The following is a 21,305-nucleotide window of genomic DNA, read 5'->3' on the forward strand; positions in this document are numbered from 1 at the left end:
TGGATGGTATTCTCATTTGCATGGGAAACGAAAAAGTGGCTTCCAATAATTGTTTTGTTACTGAAATATCCCCGTTGAATATAGATTGCTTATACTATTTCGTAATTGAAAAAATAGTGGCTTCCAAATGAAAATTGATTCCAATAGATTCACACCGTTCCAAAAAGTGGTATTCTCATTTCGTAATTTCATATCATTTTTTCAGTAATATATTATTTTCAACAAAATATAGAGTCAAAAAATTCAAATCAATTTTTTCAATAATATTTCGGCTTATTAAACAATTTTTTTTTAACTTTTCCAGAAAACTCACATTATCACTATATTCTTTAATTGAGTTTCCCGGCCAATTTTTTTTTTTCTACTAAATGTCCCCTTAATCTATAAGAAAATACATACATCACACGTACATGCACTGAGGTGGGATAGACACCTAGATTCCAACCAAGCCTATACATTGTTGTTCACCAACAAGCACCCCGTAAACGGAATAGGTTGACAAAGTCACTTTAATCTATCAATAAAAATGCATATTGTCATACTAAGATGGCATAGTAAGAAAATAAGTCGATCATGGCACAATTATAGAAAAGAGACTCAGATATGATTATTTTATCATTTAACATAACCACAAAATGTTTTCTACACTCACAATATTTTGTGGGACCTGCATTTTTGAAGAAAAAAATAAAAATAAAATTACGGCACGCAAAACGAATTTCTATAACATAACGGAATCATTTTTCCTACCATATAACTTTTATAAAACTCTAAAATAAAACAAACAAATATTTCTTTTTCTTTACATTTCTATTATGTAAATATCTAATAAAAAAAGGTTAAAGTTTTGTTATGTGATAGCAACTAAATAAATTTTGCAGGGCGTACAAAAAATATCACATCACTCCATTTTCTTTTTTCTTTTTTTTAATCAATGTAGATCTCACCCTTGATTGTGTGTGCTTTTACTTTGCAGCAACGTAATAAAACTTAAACCCTAAAAAAAATCTCCAAAACAGGCTCTTATAAAAAAGTTACTTTTTAATAAAATAATAATAATAGTTGTTATTGTTATTTTTATTTTTTGCTGTAAACTGTAAAGTACAAGTAGACCCTTTATAGTTTCTAGGCAGCTATGAGCTTGGTGAGCTGTGCATCATCGGCGTTATGATGGGTGGGGTGGGCTCTAAGAAAAAAGGATCACGCTCCAGTTGCCGTTACTGCTTTTCTCAATATATATATCGTAATTTTTTGTTGTATTATTATTGATTAGAGCCTATTAATAATATATTTTAATATAATTAAATATAAAAATTTGGAATTACCATATGTAATATGTTTTCGGTCCTGTTCGGGTATTTGTATATTCTTTTAGCATTGAATTAAACCCACTTTTGGTTCACGTACATTAAAATGGAAATGTTTTCTTTTTTTTAAGTTTAATTATAACTTATGATTCAATATTATTATACATCAAATTTTCATTTATTAGACAATTTCTTAATTTATTACCAACTTTAATGTTACAATAATTTCTTAGTTGGGTCATTATAGTTAGTGTCATTCTCATTTGTATTGTGATGATTTTTATTTTTTTTTCACAAATCATTTTGATCTTGTTAAATACTTATTGGGAAAATATTTTCTCCTTTAAAAAAAGAAAATCTCTCTCATGTTAGTGACTCAAAGCATAAGTGGGTCTCACCTTAATTTTTTTTGTCTTTCCACTATTTTGTGGAACCCACTTATACAATGTGTCACTATCATGAGAAAAATTTTCTCCTTTTAAAAGAAGAAAATATTTTCCCATACTTATTTTGATGTTTTTTCAATAACTTTACCCATATACTCGATCTATGTATGTTATACTTTTTGCATATTAATCATAATTTTGTAAAATATATGTATATATATGAAATCTTGATTTAACTCAGTTTCGATTTTAATTAGATCTTAAAACCTTGAATCTCCTCCTTTATCGGTTCAACGGCTAGTGCAATTTAATATCATGTTATTGGTAGGGTAAGTATCACCCTCCTTTTTCCATAAGAGGGTGTTTGATTCAAGTTTTTAAAGAGGATTACCGGTAATTTTTTTTGGTAAATGTAATTATCACGTTTGGTAGAAGGAATAAATTACGATTCCCGGATATCCAAGGATTACCGGTAATTTGATTTATAAAGAAAAGTCACTATTCAGATTACCAAAAATAATATGGTAATTCGGAATACCAATCAGAATACCAAGTAAAGGGAAAGCACAACAATAAATTTTGAGACAAAAATACCCCAATACACATAAAAATCTAGACCCAATCTATCAATTACAAAAGTAAAAATAGTTTGGGGTTATTTTTGTAAAATAACCTCATATTCCAAGTCATATTTCGTTCTAAACCAAATATGGAATCAGTAATTTTTACCCAGTATTCCCGGTAATATTTTGGCGAACCAAACACATCTTTCGTAAGATTCCAAGTAAACTCAATTTCTACTGAATTCCCATTAATCATGATTCTCGGTCACCAAAAAATTTCTCCTGTACCAAACACACCCTAAATGTAGTCAGTTAATTTTGCTAGGTTTGGCTTGAGAAAAACTTTTATATGAAGTATGTATCAGTAGTTCAGCGCACAGTTGTTCAATGACTTCAAAAAAGTTGTTTATTATTTTGATATGCTTGTTTTTTTTTTTTTTCTTCCTTTGTACACATCGGCATATTTTAAATATCACATTTTGGTTTCCTAAAAAAAAAAAATCACATTTTGAATATGTTAAATTTTTAGTGAGAGTAGTTCATAAATAAGGATTGCAAAATCTTTTTGGGTAATTATGAGGTGGTATGTCATGATTTATGGAAAACAACTTAAATTTGTTAGAATTTTTTTGGTAAATATATTTGTTAGAACCTTATATCAATGCTATTAAAATCGGCCCGGTCATTGATCCGGTCGAGGTACTGAGTCCCTGGTTCAACCGCATGACTCGGTAATTATATGTAATTTTATAATTTATATTAAAAAATTACAAACATACTCAAATATCTAAAAAAATGATAAAATTTCAAATATTCTAATATAAAAAGTAATACATCACATATTATTATCCAATAAAAGATCAAACAAAAATATAATGATCGTGATACGGAGTTTTAGGATCAGAAAATGACATCTCTAACTATAAATTAATTGAAAATTTTCTGCATTAGTGTTGAAGTACATAACTTATGTTAGTCAATAAGAAAAAAAGAATTCAAATATGTCCATTATGATTTATTTTTAAAAAAAAAAATTGAATTTTTTTTTGGGACTGGGCCGGGTCACCGGTTTTTTATGAAAACCGGCCGGGTCGGACCGGGTCGCACCGATTCTGATGCATGACCGGTCTATTGCTTCAACCGGATCAGTTATATGACCAATTTACTGATTTCCGAGTCGACCCGACCGGATCGGTCCGGGTTTAATAACACTTCCTTATATCTTTTTTCGAGACAATTTTTTTTTAAGATGTTAGTTAAGTTTGAATTCTTTTACAAATTTAAATGTGAATAATTTTATTATATTTCTTAATAAATAAAAAGTTTATTTATTTTTTTGCAATGAATACAGATAAATTATCTTCCTTGAGCCCAAAAAGATTTCAATAGCAATATAAGGTATTTTTGTAATTATAATTTTTTTCAATGTTATAATAGTCTTTATTATTATAATTTTATTCTTTCAACTCAAAATAATAAACGATATCGTTTTAGAAGTGAATGTAAATAATTTATCTGCATTTACAAATATCTAGAAAAAAAATTCGCTACTCCTCAAATCTAATATCATTTCTTTATCATTAATGAATGATTATACTTCTTTCAAAAAAAATTGTAAACTAATTTGTTGGAGATTAACTACTACTCGTTATTGAATTCTTTTCTCTTATTTGAACACCTTGCATTTGTTTTAATATCTGGTTTTTTTTACATAATATTTTGATTATACTTTAAAATAATTTAATTTTTTTTTTGGTAAGCTAAAATAATTTAAAATATTATTAATATGAATAGGAATTAAGATAAATTTTAATATTTCCTTATATTTTAGAATAAAGTACTTTTCTGTCATCAACAAAAATTACGGAACCCAATTTAATCTCTTAAAAATAAAAAATTGACTTGTAATTCCTTTGAAATTTAAAGTAGATCTAGTTAGTCAAAATCGTGGTCCTTTTAAAATTCAAAATAAATCCATATTAGTCTTTTGAGGAACTAACGTGAATCGTCTTTGAATTTCAAATAGACCACAAGTCGGTTTTTTATTTCTAAGAGATTAAATTGTGCCTCATGATTTTTTTTAAGGATTCAAAAAATATTTTAATTTATATTTTATGTCTCGAAAATATCTATAAAATATTATATTTTATGTCTCGAAAATATCATACATATCCGATCATATCTAAAAATGATTTTAAATATTTAAAAAATTAAGATTGTTTTTCATATTTTATAGTATTCTAATTTTTTTAATTTTAGAAATATATTATAAATATGAATAAAGATTAGGAATATTTTTTGTATTTTCTTATAATTTATAGTTTATTTTTTATAGTAGGAGCCTGTTTGAATTCTCTTTTTTTTAACTAGAAGACAGAAGTTACTTATAAACTAAAGTTAAAAAAATTTAAAAAAAAAAACTAAAAGCTGTATAATAATTACATAAAAAAATTAGTTTAAAAACATATATTTCAAGAAAATCATCTCTGTATATTTTTAAAGCTCTTTATTTAAAAAAAAAATACAATTCAAAAAAATTGATAAGAACATAAAAAAAACTTCTATTGAATCTTTTAATTTTTTTTCTTTATTTTAAAAAAGAACTTTTTATTTTAAGAGTTTTTTTTTAAACTATTTCACTTAACTTATACTTATAAATAGTATCAAACTTTAAAAAATAAAATAAAATCCAAACATAGACAATATTATTCATCTCTACTCCAATTCTTGTTTCCATCAAACTCCGTGTAATTTCACCATCTTTCTTTTCTGTAACACAAACAAGCTAAGGTAACCATGTCTCAGTGAACCTGTTCTGTTCTTTGCATTGGATTTTGGATTTTCTCCAACGGTCACATAGTTGTAGGAGGAGATGTACCCTTTTGTGTTTCTGTTTTACCTTCTTTGCTGCAACTCTCTTGCACCTGCACCTGTGGTGAATTCTCTGAATGCTGAAGGTTCTGTGCTTTTGACACTGAAGCAGTACATCACAGACCCACAAGGGTCTCTGAGTAACTGGAACTCTTCAAATGACAACCCTTGTTCATGGAATGGGATTACTTGCATGGACCAAACTGTTGTGTCCGTTAGTATCCCAAAGATGCAACTTTATGGCTCTCTTCCTTCTACTTTAGGATCTCTTTCACAGCTCCGCCATGTGAACTTTAGGAACAACAAGCTCTTTGGAAGCTTGCCTCCAGAGCTCTTTCAAGCTCAGAGACTGCAAAGTTTGGTGCTTTATGGCAATTCATTCTCTGGGTCTGTTCCAAATGAGATTCAGAAGCTCAGGTACCTCCAAACTCTAGATTTGTCACAAAATTTCTTTGTTGGGTCATTGCCTGCTACAATTTTTCAATGTAAGAGACTCAAAACCCTTATTCTAAGTCGAAACAACTTCACTGGTCCTTTGCCAGATGGGTTTGGTACTGGTTGGTTTTCTCTGGAAAAACTAGACCTTTCTTTCAATCAATTCAGTGGTTCAATCCCTAGTGACATGGGAAATCTATCTAGCCTTCAAGGAACTGTTGATTTGTCTCATAATCATTTCAGTGGTTCAATCCCAACCAGCCTTGGTAATCTGCCTGAGAAGGTTTACATTGATCTATCTTACAACAATTTAAATGGTCCAATACCCCAAAATGGTGCTTTAATGAACAGAGGACCAACTGCTTTTGTTGGAAATCCTGGTCTATGTGGCCCTCCTTTGAAGAATCCATGTGGCTCTGATACTCCACCTGCTAGTTCACCTTCCACATTTCCATTTCTGCCTCATAACTACCCACCTCAAAATACTGATAATGGTCCTGGGAAAAGTGAGAAAAACAAAGGGCTAAGTAAGGGTGCTGTGATAGGCATTGTTGTGGGTGATTTAATTGGAATTTGCCTTTTAGGTTGGCTGTTCTCTTACTGCTACTTAAGGGTTTGTGGTTTTAACCAGGACCTGGATGAAAATGGTGTTAGTAAGGGAAGGAAAGGAAGGAAAGAATGTTTCTGCTTCATAAAGGATGAATTCGAGGCTCTATCTGATAATGTTGAGCAGCATGATCTTGTCCCATTAGATACTCAAGTGTCCTTTGATTTGGATGAGCTTCTTAAGGCTTCAGCTTTTGTTCTGGGTAGGAATGGAATAGGGATTATGTATAAAGTGGTGCTTGAAGATGGGCTTGCCTTGGCTGTGAGAAGATTGGGGGAGGGAGGTTCTCAAAGGTTTAAAGAGTTCCAAACAGAAGTAGAAGCAATAGGAAAGTTAAGACATCCAAATATTGTGACTCTGAGAGCCTATTACTGGTCTGTTGATGAGAAGCTTCTCATATATGATTATATACCCAATGGAAGCCTTGCTACAGCAATTCATGGTAAGTTTCATCAAGGGCAAGCCTTCTTTTTTTCTTTTTTTCCTTATTGACAATTACTGAACTTTTGGACTGACAATTTGTTCATTTGATTGTTTGGTTCCATTTCATATCTTCAGGGAAGGCTGGACATGTCACGTTTACGCCGCTATCTTGGTCCTATCGATTGAAAATCATGAAAGGAACAGCAAAAGGATTGGTCTATCTGCATGAATTTAGCCCCAAAAAATATGTCCATGGAGATCTCAAGCCAAGTAACATACTTCTTGGACATAGCATGGAACCCCACATTTCTGATTTTGGACTCGGGCGCCTTGCAAATATTGCTGGAAGGTCCCCAACCTTGCAATCCAACCGAGTGGCAGCAGAGAAACTACTAGAAAGACAAGAAGAGAGCTTGTCCACAGAAGTTACAAATAATATTTTGGGAAACGGTTATCAGGCTCCAGAGGCAGTGAAAGTGGTGAAGCCATCACAGAAGTGGGATGTTTATTCATATGGTGTGATTTTGTTAGAAATGATCACAGGAAGATCACCTGTTGTCCAAGTGGGTAACTCAGAAATGGACATTGTTCAATGGATTCGGTTCTGCATTGAGGAAAAGAGGCCACTCTCAGATGTATTAGACCCATACTTAGATGAAGATGCAGGTAATGAGGACGAGATAATTGCAGTTTTGAAGATTGCAATGGCTTGTGTCCATAGAAGCCCTGAAAAGAGACCTACAATGAGGCACGTACTTAATGCTTTGGACAGATTGTCCATTTCTTCTGATTGATAAATTTTTCAGGGAGCTGTGAATTGTGAATCCACTTCATTTGTGAAACTTTTGCCTTTAGTCTTGGTCAGTTTAAGACTGTGTTCAATCTGCTAGGATTGTCATGAGTTTCACTAGAAATACGAGTCGATGTAATTGAAGCACTAGAAGAGAAAGCGAAATTGTTGATGAAAAATCATCAATCTTTCTAAGAATCTTAGCATTTTTTTGGGTTGTTAATGAGTTATTTGATATATGAGAATAGTACTATTGTTAGTACGAGACTATGACTTTAGTATTATGTATTTATTCATAGGCTAAAATATTGAAATTGCAATCAGTTGACATATGATAGTTGAACAAGTAGGGATGAGAGCATGTATTCAATCCTTCTCAGTACCATAATTAGGAAGATTTTAAAGCCTTAATTTTGGATTCGCTCCGAATAGAATTATCTCTTATGGAGGATATATGTGATTTATCAAAAAAATAAATATTGAAATTGCAACAAATATAACAAAGTCACGTGGCGTGGGAGACTGGGAGTGCTAAAAATTGCTTTGACATACAGATTTTCTTTTTAGTTTTTAGTTGATTTATTACATGGCATTGTTTTTTTTTTTCATTTAACGAGAGAGAAAAATAATTTCCTATACGCACAAGAAAGAAGAGAGAGAATGAAAGAGAAGATTTTTTTAAAGTGGATCCCACATGCATAAGATAATAATCTCACTTAAAAGATTATTATTTCCCTTTATTATATGTATTATATTTAAATTCCAAATCAAAATTGTTCCGACTCAAATAATAGTTCTTTGTTACGAGTGGTGCAAGAATATAGAACTAAATTTATCACAAATCATAATTTATGAGTGGTTTAAAGAAAGAACAGACGTATATCCATTTATAACCGCACCAATAAATAAACAACTCAAGTTTTCTTAAATCTGATTATTCTAAAATGTAAAACTAGAAAGCTAAGAGTTAATTTTCACAAAATATATGAATTATTAATTGCCAAGTTACTTGCAGTTCCCAAATGTGAAACAACTCAAGTTTTTTTTCATAGAGAAAGGATATTCTTATTACCAAAATTTTTTACTACTAACTTACTACCTATCTAATCACCATTGAATCAAAGAGAGAGAATGCTAAAAAAATTTTGAAAAAAGAGAAAATGTTGATTAGATAGGTAGTGAGTTGGTAGTAGAAGATTTTAGTAGTAAGAATATCTCCCCTCTTTTTTATATCAGATAATTTATTCCTCCTGTTTCTGTCTGAAAATGTACTTAGATCTCATAAGATTTTGTTGACTGCAAACTAGACGAGGGAACCAACATTTTACATTAATTAAGAAGTCGTTGGACTTGGGATGTCCAAACCATGTGGCGCAAATTTAGGGAAAACGGTCTCCAACAATTTTGGCTGTCATTTTGTATTTAACTGCTAATTAACTCCTACTTTTGTTTCGCGTGGTTGGTTGTGACTTGTGAATTTAATGCCAATGCTGAAATATTCAAAATATAAACTTTGGTATCACGTTTGTTTTATGGGTTTTATTTGTGACTTGATTTCCTTGACCAAGGCTTCAACAAATAAAAGGCTACATATCTGTTTTTTTTTCCTAATAAAAGAGAAAACCCAAAATATGGGAAAATAAATAAAAGTTTAAGGCCTTTTCACCTTTTCCTTACAAGCAATAAATAAGTTGAGTATAAACGAAAAGGAAGGGAGGTTTCACAAGAAAGAATGTTAGACTAGAGTTTATCTAGCGAAAAACCACTGGAATTAGTATAGTGGTGAGGGATTTTGATAGGTTATATTCGGTTATGTATTCAATTCTCACTTGTATTAAAAAGAAAAGTTTATCTAGCGAAAAACTTTGATACAAGCCAACGAAGGGAAACATGTCATTGTCATAGTGAAAGCAACTTGAGACAGTTGTTTTTGCAAGATTAATGGCATGGAATTTGTGAAATAATGGAGAACAGTTGTTGTCCCGAAAGTCATTGCTATAAGCTAGGTATTAATTTAGTGCAACACTGTGACACTTAGTTACACTATCGCAAAGGCACCAGAGTCACCCAAGTGAAGTCTTAGTCCTCGTTTGAAATTTATAATTGAAACGTGTTAAGTATTCAATAAATCTAAAACACCATGTGCATTCTTAAAGAGCTGAATCCATCATATTTTTTGTTGACAGACAACTTAACTAAAGTTCATCAAAACAATATTGCTTTCTGATGAGTGAGACAAATAAAATTTAAGTGTATCTAGATGAGCATGAAACAAAGCCTGCATCCTTTCTTGCAATCCTTAACCGCTTCACACATTCTACAAACTCTCTGCATCAAAAGAGAGAGAGAAAACTGAAGTTAGAATTATTGTTCAGAGTTAGTAAATCACATAATATAGAGTGAATGTAGAAAGTTGGTACATAAAAAGGGACCTACTTCCAAGGGACATCACCCACAGCCCTCCAATTATCTTCTCTGTCTTTGAAGAACAATGAGTATTCTGACCCCGATTGAAACAATCTCACACCAGATAGAGATTGGCTTCCTGAATGGTACAACAAGTTAAAGATATATTACTAGTAAATAAAAGTTAACAATATTTTGCAAGTGCATTATTGACTATACCTACCAAACATGTCTTCTAATTGGATTGCTAGACTTGAGTATCCTCCATGATCAAGTACACAAATTTTCCTACCAATGGTAACCCCATCCATGTTAACCTTCACATAAGCCCATCTCTCATTGCTCTGAACCCCCTCTATCTCTTCATCAAAATTTCCATGGACAGATCTAGTTTGCATGGTGCTTGAATTCTTGAGATTGAGATTAGAGTGAGGCCAATTCATAATGTCTTCATCATACACTGAATCCAAACATGATTTAATTAGACTACATAGGAAAAGGAAACAACTCTCTGTTTAGAGGAAATTAATCAAATTCTTACTGTTAATGTTACAACTTGAACCTTTCTTAGTTGATCAATTTCATGTTAATAATGTTAGAGCAATATAACAGATAAATCATCAAGAATATTTATTTACTTAGACCTCCTTTTTGTGTGTAGTTTGTATCCAATCATTTTCTAAACTGAATTGAATTATGATTGTTTTTATCATTACTTCACAAAACTTTGTATGAAAATAAGGAAAAGAGCTGAAGAAATAATAAAAGAATGAACAAGGGGATGAATGCATACAGTTGCCAGAAGAATGATATGGTTCACGTTGAACAGTTCTGAGACTAAGACCAAGATCAATTATGCCATCATCCTGTTTGTCTTGGTAGAAAACTGAGTGAAAATTTGAAGAGTTCAAAAGAAAGCTTGATGTGTTTGAATCCATTGGGATGATGGATGCCCTATTAACTACTGGACTTGACTTAAAAATAGCTAACTCTTCAACGTAGGTATTGGTAGCCAAGGCCTACTGAGTTGCATTGTTAGACTTGGTATTTATAGGGACAATTTTGAGTATCTAAAGGACATGTCAAAGAACACATGGAAGACAGGGAAGCCTCCTCCATTATCAATCATTAAATGGACAAAGCTTATCTTCTGTTACTGTCAACATGGAGCACAAGGTAAAAACAAAACACCACAAGAACAAGGGATGGCCAAATTGATCCTAAGCCAAGTTATTCCGGATTCTGCTTCCTGACATTGCTACAAAATGCTCAGACTCTTATGTCAATATTCCACTGTGATAGTAACCCGAGGAAAGCAAATGGAAAATAATATATTAATAATGGTAGGTTAATTATACAGGAGAATGTAGCAGTTACAGTGTAATTGAGGCACTGATGGTGAGGGAACTAATTTTAGAATGATTACTTTAATGATTTATAACCTTGAATTCTACAGTGAATCATTTTTGTTGTTCATGGGTTAATTACGGATATTAATATTTGCACAGCACATTCTTCTATGCATCACTTTACACATTACAAGTGTTCAGGTGATGTAAAGTAATCAATCATAACACAAGATTTTGATGTTAAAAAAAGTGATGTAATTACGTAAATGAGGATTCGTGTGCAAAAATAATTTCAATGCATTATACATATCCAAAAGAGCAATACATAAAATTATTGGGTTGAGGGCTTCAACTTTAAAATTTCACAAAATTTAGTCATGGAGCTTATCAACTCAGTATAAGCAACATGACAATAGATATAGGCATAAAGCTCACCTTTGATTATTTGTTTGAGTTATCTACACATATGAAAGGACTGCCACTTTTCAAGGGAACAGTTATCTGGTCGGATCCTAACATCCCACGTTATGGGTTACAAGTAGTGGCACTGAATTACAATAGGATAATTTGAATATATTCATCTCAACAAGCCGTACAGAAAAGAACTCGAGAAAATGATTTTCTGTCTACATGTAAGTAGGGGTGTCAATATAGGTTTTGACACGCGGGTCGACCCGCGACACGACACGAAAATTCGTGTTTGGGTTGACCTGCAAAAAAATTCGTGTCGTGTTCGTGTTGAGAAAAATGACACGTAAAATATTCGTGTCGTGTTCGTGTTCGTGTCGATCCGTATTTTTTTAAATTATTATATTTTTAATTTATTATTATTATTATTTTAAATTTTTTAATTTCTATCCATTTTTAAATTTTTTTTTGTTAATTACTGTTTTGACCTTTATTTTGCGTGTTATTCGTGTCATGTCGTGTCAATCCGCAAAAAATTTGTGTCGTGTCAGTGTTGAAGATTTTGACACGAATAAAAATTCGTGTCGTATTAGTGTTGATGTATTCGTGTCGTGTCGAATTCGTGTCGTGTCAACCCGTTTTGACACCCTACAGGTAAGATATTAGCATTCATGGATCAAATATTGATATTTTTTATACGGATATTTAAGATATCCCAGTATTCATTTTACGCATCTATCTATGATTTGAAATTTGGTATTGGCAGGCTTAATTAGCAAAAAAGCATTTGACACGTCAATTTCTTGAGTACTAATCTCCAGGTGTAACAATTGTTTATAATAAAAGCAAGGATTGATATAGATAGTTCTTGAAATATCTAGATCAACAATGGTGGCCCGTGAACACAAATGTGGAACATGAAACCATTATTGACATGTCTTGGAGTCTAATTCATCTTCTCGCACTTGACCTATTGATCTAGCCAAGACCTTTTTGTTCTAATGACGACAATGTGTCTGTTTCAACTTAGAAACATGTTCCAAATACTTATCACCAAAGCAAACTAAATTTGCCGGTGAAGGTGTAAAGTAAGCAGAACCCTACGGGATACTATAGCTGGCCTTGCAAAGGTGTCATATCATATAATGTAGAATAAATTAACCACTGGCGTCAACAATAACATTAGCCATCATTCTCAAGCTAACATTTGCCAGTTTTATCCCTAATGAATTTCCAACAATTTCTACAGAACACAAAGTGCATGCATCAAATATATTGTTTTTAGTTTATTTGTAAGGGATATGTTATATTACAAACTTTTTGTTTATAAATTCTTACAAATTATACTATGTATTTCGAAAAATACATAAACAAAACCCTTGTAAGTATAATATTAAGATTACATAAATTAGAATTTGTATCTAAAATTCCAGAAGAAAAAGAAAGGAGAAGATAAAATGGACCACCTCACCTCTTAATTGCCATGTTTGTTGGCCAGATTGGCAATTTGTTATTCATGTATTCAAATCTTTTGGTGAATTTATATTTCATACATTGTCTTCATTAACAATTGGAAGGCTCCTAAGGGGCAAACTAAGAGGTGAGGTGATAGCTTATAAATATTACCACCTCTCTTTACTTATCCAATGTGAAATTTCTTGCTCACACACCCTTTTATCTTTTCCTTTCCTTTTCTTCTTCAATTAATTCTTATTCATAACCCATTGAATTTTAGACACAAATTTTAACAACATATTCAAATCTAAATAAATAGCCTCTTTGCAATAGAAAAATATGTTAATTTGAATATATATCAAGAAATAAAAGTGTAATTGTTCATTTTTTTCTTGATCACTCAACTTTTTAGTGTGCATTTAGTTTCACGTTTGCCAACTCCAAAACCATATTTGACCAGTTGTGTGAACGTCATTTTTTCTTTCAAAACTTATTTGGCTTTTCTGCAAAAAGTGCATCAAAATAAATTTTGGGTTTTAGGTCATTAGAGAGTTTAACTTTGACATTTTTTTATACAATAAGGATATTAATATTTGAATCTATCACCTCAAGCACATTATTCAAACCTCTCACTACTAGATTAATTCTAGAGTGACTTAATTTATGACTTTTTTAGTTATCTTTTTCTCTTTCTTGTTTTGGTCTTTTATGAATTTTTTTAGTCGTTCTTGGTCTTTTAATAATAGATGATCAGAAACGATAAATTAATGGTAATAATTCTAATGAAAAAAAAATTAAAATAAAATTATTATTTTAATTACTGAAAGTAAAGTGATGAGAAATTGCATTGAGTTAAGGCCCGTTTGGATGGGCTTTTTTCTCCGGAAGTTGCTCTTTTTTTTTAAAAAAAAAAGCACTTTTCATTTTTAGTTCGTTTGGATGTCTGCTTTTAAAAAAAACAGAAGTCACAAAAAAGTCAAAAATTTACTTTTTTTTGAAGCTAAAAATTTTAACTTCTAAAAAAAGTAGAAGTCAAAAGTCAAATATTTTTATAAAAATATAAATAGCTTTAACTTTTATAAAAAAAACTTCTAAAATAAGGAAGAGATAAAAGTTACTTTTTTTAAAGGGAAATGATACTCTCATGTTGCTTAAGATATCTATCTTATGTTATACACCCATAGAATCTCGTGCCAATTTTTTCTTTTCTTTTTTCTTTTCTTTTTAAGTTGTGGACCCCACATAATTGTGTCACCCACATGAAAATACTATCTCATTTGACATGAGATTAGTAAACCCTTTTTTTAAAATTTGCAAACAAACAGACTCTTAGTTACTAAAGAATGGACATAATGGACTGGTGATGGTGGTTTGAGTATACTTTACACAAAAAATGTAATTTTCTTAGTTTATAATTATTTAACTTTTAAAACATGTAGATTTTGGCAAAGAAAAAAAAAGTTGGGTCATTAAATAAGAATGTAATAAAGAAATATAACAGTTGAAAATTAATAAAATATTAAAGCACAAAAAACAAGAATGGTAAACAAAATCGATTATACATCATTTTATATTTAGGAATTCCTCTTTAGTAACATCTCCATATGATAGCCGCAAAAGCCTTTCATATTAGGCCTAGTTAATTAAGTTCGTTAGTCAGTTATAACCGTATTAGTTGTCAGTTAGATTCTATTAGTTAATGTAAGTTATTGATTCTATGCTTATTGATTAAAGTAGTAACGAGATTATTTAGAGGTTTTCGAATTCAAACCTTTGGAATGAAGAAAAATATTAAAAGAACCATGCCCTATGATGAGTCTATGGGATTAGTTGATTAATAGATGAATTTATGAATATTAAAAAAAAATACCAAAAATTTTATTTCCACCAATTTAAGTCTCAATATTAAACTAAGAAAGTAAATAAAAATTATTTTACAAGCGACTCCAAAGTGAGTAATCCACCTCGATTTTCCCTCTCTTACCAATTCGTTTGTATATCAAAAATGTAAAAGAAAAAAATTCTTCAAAAATCGGTTCAAGTTGGTTATCAGATTGGTTATGTCACTAAACTGGTGCCACTAGGGTTTGATCGACCGAGTTTGTAAAAAGTCAAAATCAACCTGATCAACCAACAGCAAGTAAACCATACACAACAAATTTTTATGTCATCTATTGCTTTCATAGGGTTTATAAAGCTTTGTTCACTTTATATCAACGCCGATGTGGGACTTCTTAACTTTAGAATCTTGGTAAGTTTGAATCCCAGGTTCACACTCAGCCTTCATCTTAGCAAGGACACTCAAAGCATGATCAATCCTCACACGCGACAGAGCTTGCACACACGATCAACCATGGCGTTATAAGCCCCAACGCAAAGCTCAAAACCTCCACGATACATCTCCCCAGAGCTTGTGATATGCCTTCAGCATATGGGTAAATTCAAGCCAAAAAGAGGAAGATTAATTGTTAATCCTGAGTAAAAAGGCAACGTTTATTGTTGTTTTGCTGAAATTCCAAATCCAGGATTGTTCAACTGATTTTATGCTGATTTTGTAGGAAAGCATACAAAATTGGAGTCAAATGGAGACTTACCAAAATGAAGATCCACGCTCATAGCGTGGATGTCACGCTGATGGCGTGAAACCATCCTTTCTCCCACGCTCATAGCGTGGATTTCACGCTGATGGCGTGATGATTCAGAGGCAACCACGCTTTTGGCGTGGAACTGGCGCTCAGAGTGCCAGTTTGCGAAAATCACAGCCCGTGCTTTTCAAGAGGGTAATTTTGGAAGATGAAAAAGAAGATTATTAAAAGGAGGCTCAGCACAGAATTATGTATTCTGGACCTAAGGCGACCGTCGTGCTTCAGAAGGAGAGCTCCGGAGAGAAATTCATCTTCATCTTTATTCTTCCGTTCTTTCATTCCAAGTAACATTGAATATTGAATTTTCAGCCATGTCAATGGTTGGCAAAGTTTTCTTTATTGTAGTTAGGGTCACAAACCTTATGTGAACCCTTGTTACGACGGATTGATTTATAATTGCTCATTTATATAAATTGTCTTTATCTTTACCTTGTGCGTAATTATGTCTTCTTTATTGGAATTGATCAATCTAGTAGTTGAAGATAGTTTGAGGGTTAGAACCCTAGATAGGAATATTGGGGTTTTCATCTTGAAAAGGGGTAAGATAACAATTAGTATGCATGCTAGGAATATATGTATATTTAATTGCAGTTGCTTGAATTATCGTGTTCATTGCTTAATTCTCATGAGGGATTACTAAGGGATTAGGATTCCAATTGAGATTAAAGGGTTAAATTGCCAAGGGATTGGAATTTAACTAATTAATTCTAGATGATAATTATCTGAGTATTTATATAAATAAGTATTTCCAAATCAATCCAAGGTAAGAAATGGGGATCATATGATGAGTGTATCCTAGCTACAATGTTTTTCTCATTTTTACAAATCAATTCATTCTTATTCTTATTTTTATGGGTTTTATTAATGTCATGTAACATAATATAAGGGTAGTTTCCAACTCACACAATGATGAAGAGAGAGAAAGTGAAATGATGAAAGAGAAAGAAAAATATGTGGACCCCACCTCTTTAGTGTGTGTAGGAAAGTGAAGTTATGTTATGTAAAATAATAAACATAAAACCCTATTTTTATTCTTCAATATAAAAATACAAAAACAAGTCTTTACTTTTAATTTTTCTCAAATCGACATTATTTGTCACAAACAAACCCTTTTGAACTCTTCCATTCTTGAAAGGAATATTAATTGATATACGATCACAATCCCTATGGAGACGAACTTTACTTACTATTATATTACTTGTGCGATCGGTATACTTGTCGGGAAGCATCAGCATGCAGAGCAATCACCACAGGGACATCTTCATTTGGGCCATCCGGGTTTTTCAAATTCACTTTTTCGGAGAGCTCCTTAGCCACTTCTGAGGACAACCCACATTTGTTTATGAGGTAAGATATAACACCCTTAATTCAAGCATTTAATTAATTACCTTAAATTAAGTAATTAAGCATGTATTAGTGAGTAAAATTAAGTATAGGGCCTAATTAAGTGAATTGGGGTCACTTTTGAGGTAAAAAGTGTACTAAGTGAAAATTAAGGAGTATAAATGGGTACAGGCAAAAGTACCCAAAATATAACAATAAAAGTGGAAATGTTTCTAGAAAAATATTCCAGACCTTTGGGTAAAGTTTGGTGTTGAATAGAGTTGAATAGATAGATGAGCTAATACCCGCTTAAAGCCACTTAACATAAGTTAAGTGACCCAAAACATTAGAACCCATTCTTCCCCCCCCCCCCCCCCACCCGTCGACCAAAACAAAAGAAAGAAAGAAAGGAAAAGAATGAGAAGAAGGAGAGGGAGAGAAGGGAAACCCTAGATCCCTCTATTCTCAACCATTCTCTTTGATTCAAAAGCCTAAACCACCCAAAATCTTTCCCTCTTTCATAATACAAGCTTGGTTCTTTGTGGGAAGCATTGTGGAGTGGGATTCTCCTTGCTTTTGGGGCGAAAATATGGAGTTTTGAGGAGATTGGAAGTGACTCTTACCATGGGAGCTTAGGATGACACCATCCATTGGTTGCGCAACCATTTGTGGTGAGTTTCTTCCTCTTGAACTTGATTTCCATGGAGTTGCATGGTTGAGGAAGATGATGAATAGTGTTTTTAGGGTTTTATGATAATATTAGTAGATTGGCTATGTTCTAGGAGGATTGAGACATAGTGTATGTTGTGAAAAATGCTAAGAATGACATTTAATCGGTAGAAATGAGTTTACAGTGTTATTTTAGTATGCTTTGATGTTTGGAGAAATCTAGGCTTGGAACTATGGATTTCCTTGCATTGTTAGCATTGTGTGATTGTGTTCCTTGTATTAATAGGATTGAGGCAAGAGAACCAAGTGGAGTGACCAACCATTGTGGTTGTGTGCAATTGAGGAAAGTTCAAGAGCAAGGTAAACCTTTGGACCTTGGGGTTGATCCCATTGAGTGTTCCACCATACTCCGTTGAGGAGAAATGGTTTATGAGATGTGATATGTAATTGTGATAGTAATTGTATGCTCATGCATTGATTCATGCATTGTTACATGTTATGATTGATTAATGACTGTTGGTTGATGTTTGATTGTTTAAGAGTAATTGAGGAATGATTATAGAAGTAGAAATAATGAATAAGGTAATGGTTGAGGATTGTGATTGAGGTTATGAATGATAGTATTATGATGAGGATGATTGGTAGGAACTTCCCTTGGAAACAGTCCTATGTGGATCTTCATGTGGTAAGAGCCTAAGAGAAACAGCCCTTTGAGGATCTCTCTTGGAATAGATTGAGGAAAGGACTTCCCTTGGAAACAACCCTATGTGGATCTCCATGTGGTAAGAACCTAAGAGAAACAGCCCTTAGTGGATCTCTCTTGGAAGTCCATGTGATGCTTGTGGATAAGAATGTGTTAAGCCATTATGATTATGTGTACATCGAAAGTGAACCTTAGGGTGGAGTGATCTCCAAGGACCTCTGGTTTACTGTGATATATTCGTATATCTCACCCCGTGTTGTGGGGCATCATTTCAGGTACTGATAGAGGTGAGGTTGATCGAGGCAAGAAGCATGAGTAGACTGTACCTGATAGCTGGATATTTTGAGTTGCATGCCATTTATAATTGCTATATGTATATTTTGATGTCACAATATGTATTTTGAGGGACTTAGTGCATGATCATTGTAGTGATGAATGCCTTGTTGTAAATGGCTTATAGCTTTGATCATGTTCCTTGTGTAGCTAAGTCCTTTGGCATGTATATGAAAAGTTGGAAGAACAATGATGTATTGAAACTTGAAGTATTGATGGACCCGTAGTATGTTTGTCATGTTGTAATTATTGGAATTGTGTAATATTGTATACATGATGGAAGTTCATGAATGCCATTTGAGGAATGAGTGTCTTAACCTAAATAAGGATTATGTATTAAAGTAGTATAATGTCTATTAGGTGTAAGGAGAATGGTGAAAGTGAGAGGAAACCTCCCATGGTGTCACATGAAAATAGGGGAGGGCATGTTTTGCCCAGTTGGAGAGCGTTTTAGCGCGGAAACGGACGCTAAAACGCTCTAAGTTCGTAAAATGGAGAAAAGGCCTCTGCCCTTAGCCGTTTTAGCGCTAAAATGGGCGCTAAAACTCTCTAAGTTCGTAAAATGGAGGAAAGGCCTCTGCCCTTAGACGTTTTAGTGCTGAAATGGGCGCTAAAACGCTACAATGGACGTTTTCGCGCTCCGTATGGGCGCCAAAACGTTCTGGAGACCTGTAGAGGGCAAACTCCACTGCTGATGGGCGTTTTAACGCCCATTTGGGCGCCAAAACGCACTGCTCGAAATCAGCAAATACATAGTTTAGTAAAACTTGCATAACTCGAGCTACGGAGCTCCGATTGGAGTGCAGTTAGAACCCACTCGAAGCTAACTAGGAGATCTATAATCTAGTAGGAGATGAGAGGTATAAAGGGAGTATAGAATTAATTTAATCATAAAAGAGATGAAGACATTTAACGATATATGGTCTAATAAAATAAGAATATGATGTTAAGCTTTGTCTCACTATTCCGCAAAGTAATATGGTTATGGTCATGCAATTGGTTATTTTAAATTCGGCTTGTTTAAAAAGAAAAATTTATCCGGATTTCTAATTGAACCAATGTGATTGTAACTGTGCTTAATATCATAAAGCAATGTTAACAAACCGGTTCTAGAACGGAGTGTTACATAAGATATGGTAAAGGTGTCACCTTTGTTGTGGTTTCTATCTGATTCAGTATCAGAAGAGGTGCGTTAAATGAATGAATTGAAGAAAGAAAGTTAGAGAACCCAACTGCGTTTGGGTAGTCTTGCAGTATGTGAATGATGCAGTTAATCTTGCAATGAGAAAATTAGGAGCCATTTACTCACTTATCGACGAGATGAGAAGAAGATGAGATGAAAGATGTTTCTTGTTGCTTATGCAAATAAAGTTGACGATGCATTGGTGGGGACTAATAGTAGGGTCCAGAGGGTAGAGTTTGTCTAGTTTTTGTTTTTGTTTTTTTTTCGGGCTAAAGGCTAGAGGTGTTCATCAACCGATCCAAACCGATTCAAACCGCGGTGGCCGAACCGAAAAACCGATAACCGAATAAACCGAAAACCGAAAAATCGAAAACCAATTAAAAATCGCAAATTTTAATTGGATTGGATCAGTTTTTGGATGGGTTGATGAAAACCGATCCAATATATTAATTTTCCTCTACTTATTTGGGTCTTTCCTTAATCACAACCTAAAAATTTTTAAACTCAATACCCATTAACCCATCAACTAAACCCAAAAAAAAATCTAATCACATCTCATCAACAAAATTTTACTTTTGTAGAGCTCCATATCTCATTGCCAAAAATAAAAAAAAAACTATATTATAGTTTACTAATGCTTTTGTATTTCAAAAAAAATAATTTACAAAGCCAATATATACAAAAGATGTTATTTGGACAATAATCATGAAATAAATTTTAGGATTTTAAGATAACAAAAAAAAAAAATTAGGATTTTTAAAAAAATCGAAAACCGGTCCAATCCAAACTGAAAAAAATTGGATTGGATCGGATCGGGTTTGAAAAAAATCAAAACCGAATGGATAATTATATGATCAAACCGAAGGGATTGGATTGGATGATTTTTGTTTCCGAAACCGATCCAATCCAGACCGCAAACACCCCTACTAAGGACCATTGTTACCAAAAAAAAAAAAAAAAACTTGTGACTTATTATTTTTTTATATTATAATATTTGAAACTTATATACTTTTTATTGATATTTAAGTATGTTTATAATTTTTTTAATATAAATTATAAATTTATATATATTTATCAAATCATACGATTCAACCAATGACTCACTAATTGAACCAGTGACCTACTACTTAGACCGGATCAATCTCTGATCCGGGTTTTACAACATTGGTATCAAGTGGAGACAAAGTCATTCGATATTTTTTTTTAAAAAAAAAAAAAATCCGACTTTTAACCCACTCTTAATAAGTGGGATAGATTCAAATAGGTTAACACGTCGAAAATAAGTCAAACGGGCAACCCGACGAGTTATGTCACCTCCATATTTTACCATCTCAAAAATAAGAATACCCACGTGACCTAGCTTTCGTAAGTGTACAAACAACTACGACTACCATCAAGCAAATATTAGGTCACTAGATTGGATGCAAGAGGCTCAACTAAACATAGGGC

General features: G+C 32.6%; 2 protein-coding genes across 2 annotated transcripts; one reads left to right on the top strand and one right to left on the bottom strand.

Moving 5' to 3' along the window:
• The first annotated feature begins 5,107 nt into the window (after window positions 1-5,107).
• On the top strand, window positions 5,108-7,386 carry LOC133300971 (receptor protein kinase-like protein ZAR1). The gene is made up of 2 exons (XM_061500558.1): window positions 5,108-6,611; window positions 6,728-7,386. The coding sequence occupies exons 1-2, from the start codon at window positions 5,129-5,131 to the stop codon at window positions 7,384-7,386; spliced, it is 2,142 nt and encodes a 713-aa protein (XP_061356542.1). The 5' UTR covers window positions 5,108-5,128.
• Window positions 7,387-9,814: 2,428 nt separating this feature from the next.
• LOC133300972 (auxin-responsive protein IAA32-like) lies at window positions 9,815-10,730 on the bottom strand. The gene is made up of 3 exons (XM_061500559.1): window positions 10,582-10,730; window positions 10,012-10,248; window positions 9,815-9,927 (listed from the first exon to the last, which is right to left on the bottom strand). The coding sequence occupies exons 1-3, from the start codon at window positions 10,724-10,726 to the stop codon at window positions 9,815-9,817; spliced, it is 495 nt and encodes a 164-aa protein (XP_061356543.1). The 5' UTR covers window positions 10,727-10,730.
• Between the last annotated feature and the right edge of the window lie 10,575 nt (window positions 10,731-21,305).

Source organism: Gastrolobium bilobum, unplaced genomic scaffold (assembly GCF_033153095.1).
Source record: "Gastrolobium bilobum isolate Gb01-03AN ecotype WA unplaced genomic scaffold, APGP_CSIRO_Gbil_v1 utg52110, whole genome shotgun sequence".
NCBI lineage: Eukaryota > Viridiplantae > Streptophyta > Magnoliopsida > Fabales > Fabaceae > Gastrolobium > Gastrolobium bilobum.

Coding starts and splice junctions, on each gene's coding strand:
- LOC133300972 (XM_061500559.1), bottom strand. CDS start 10,726: ATGGATTCAAACACATCAAGCTTTCTTTTGAACTCTTCAAATTTTCAC. Junction 10,249..10,581: donor ATATCATTCTTCTGGCAACT/GTATGCATTCAT, acceptor GTTTGGATTCAG/TGTATGATGAAGACATTATG. Junction 9,928..10,011: donor CCAATTAGAAGACATGTTTG/GTAGGTATAGTC, acceptor TGTACCATTCAG/GAAGCCAATCTCTATCTGGT.
- LOC133300971 (XM_061500558.1), top strand. CDS start 5,129: ATGTACCCTTTTGTGTTTCTGTTTTACCTTCTTTGCTGCAACTCTCTT. Junction 6,612..6,727: donor CCTTGCTACAGCAATTCATG/GTAAGTTTCATC, acceptor TCATATCTTCAG/GGAAGGCTGGACATGTCACG.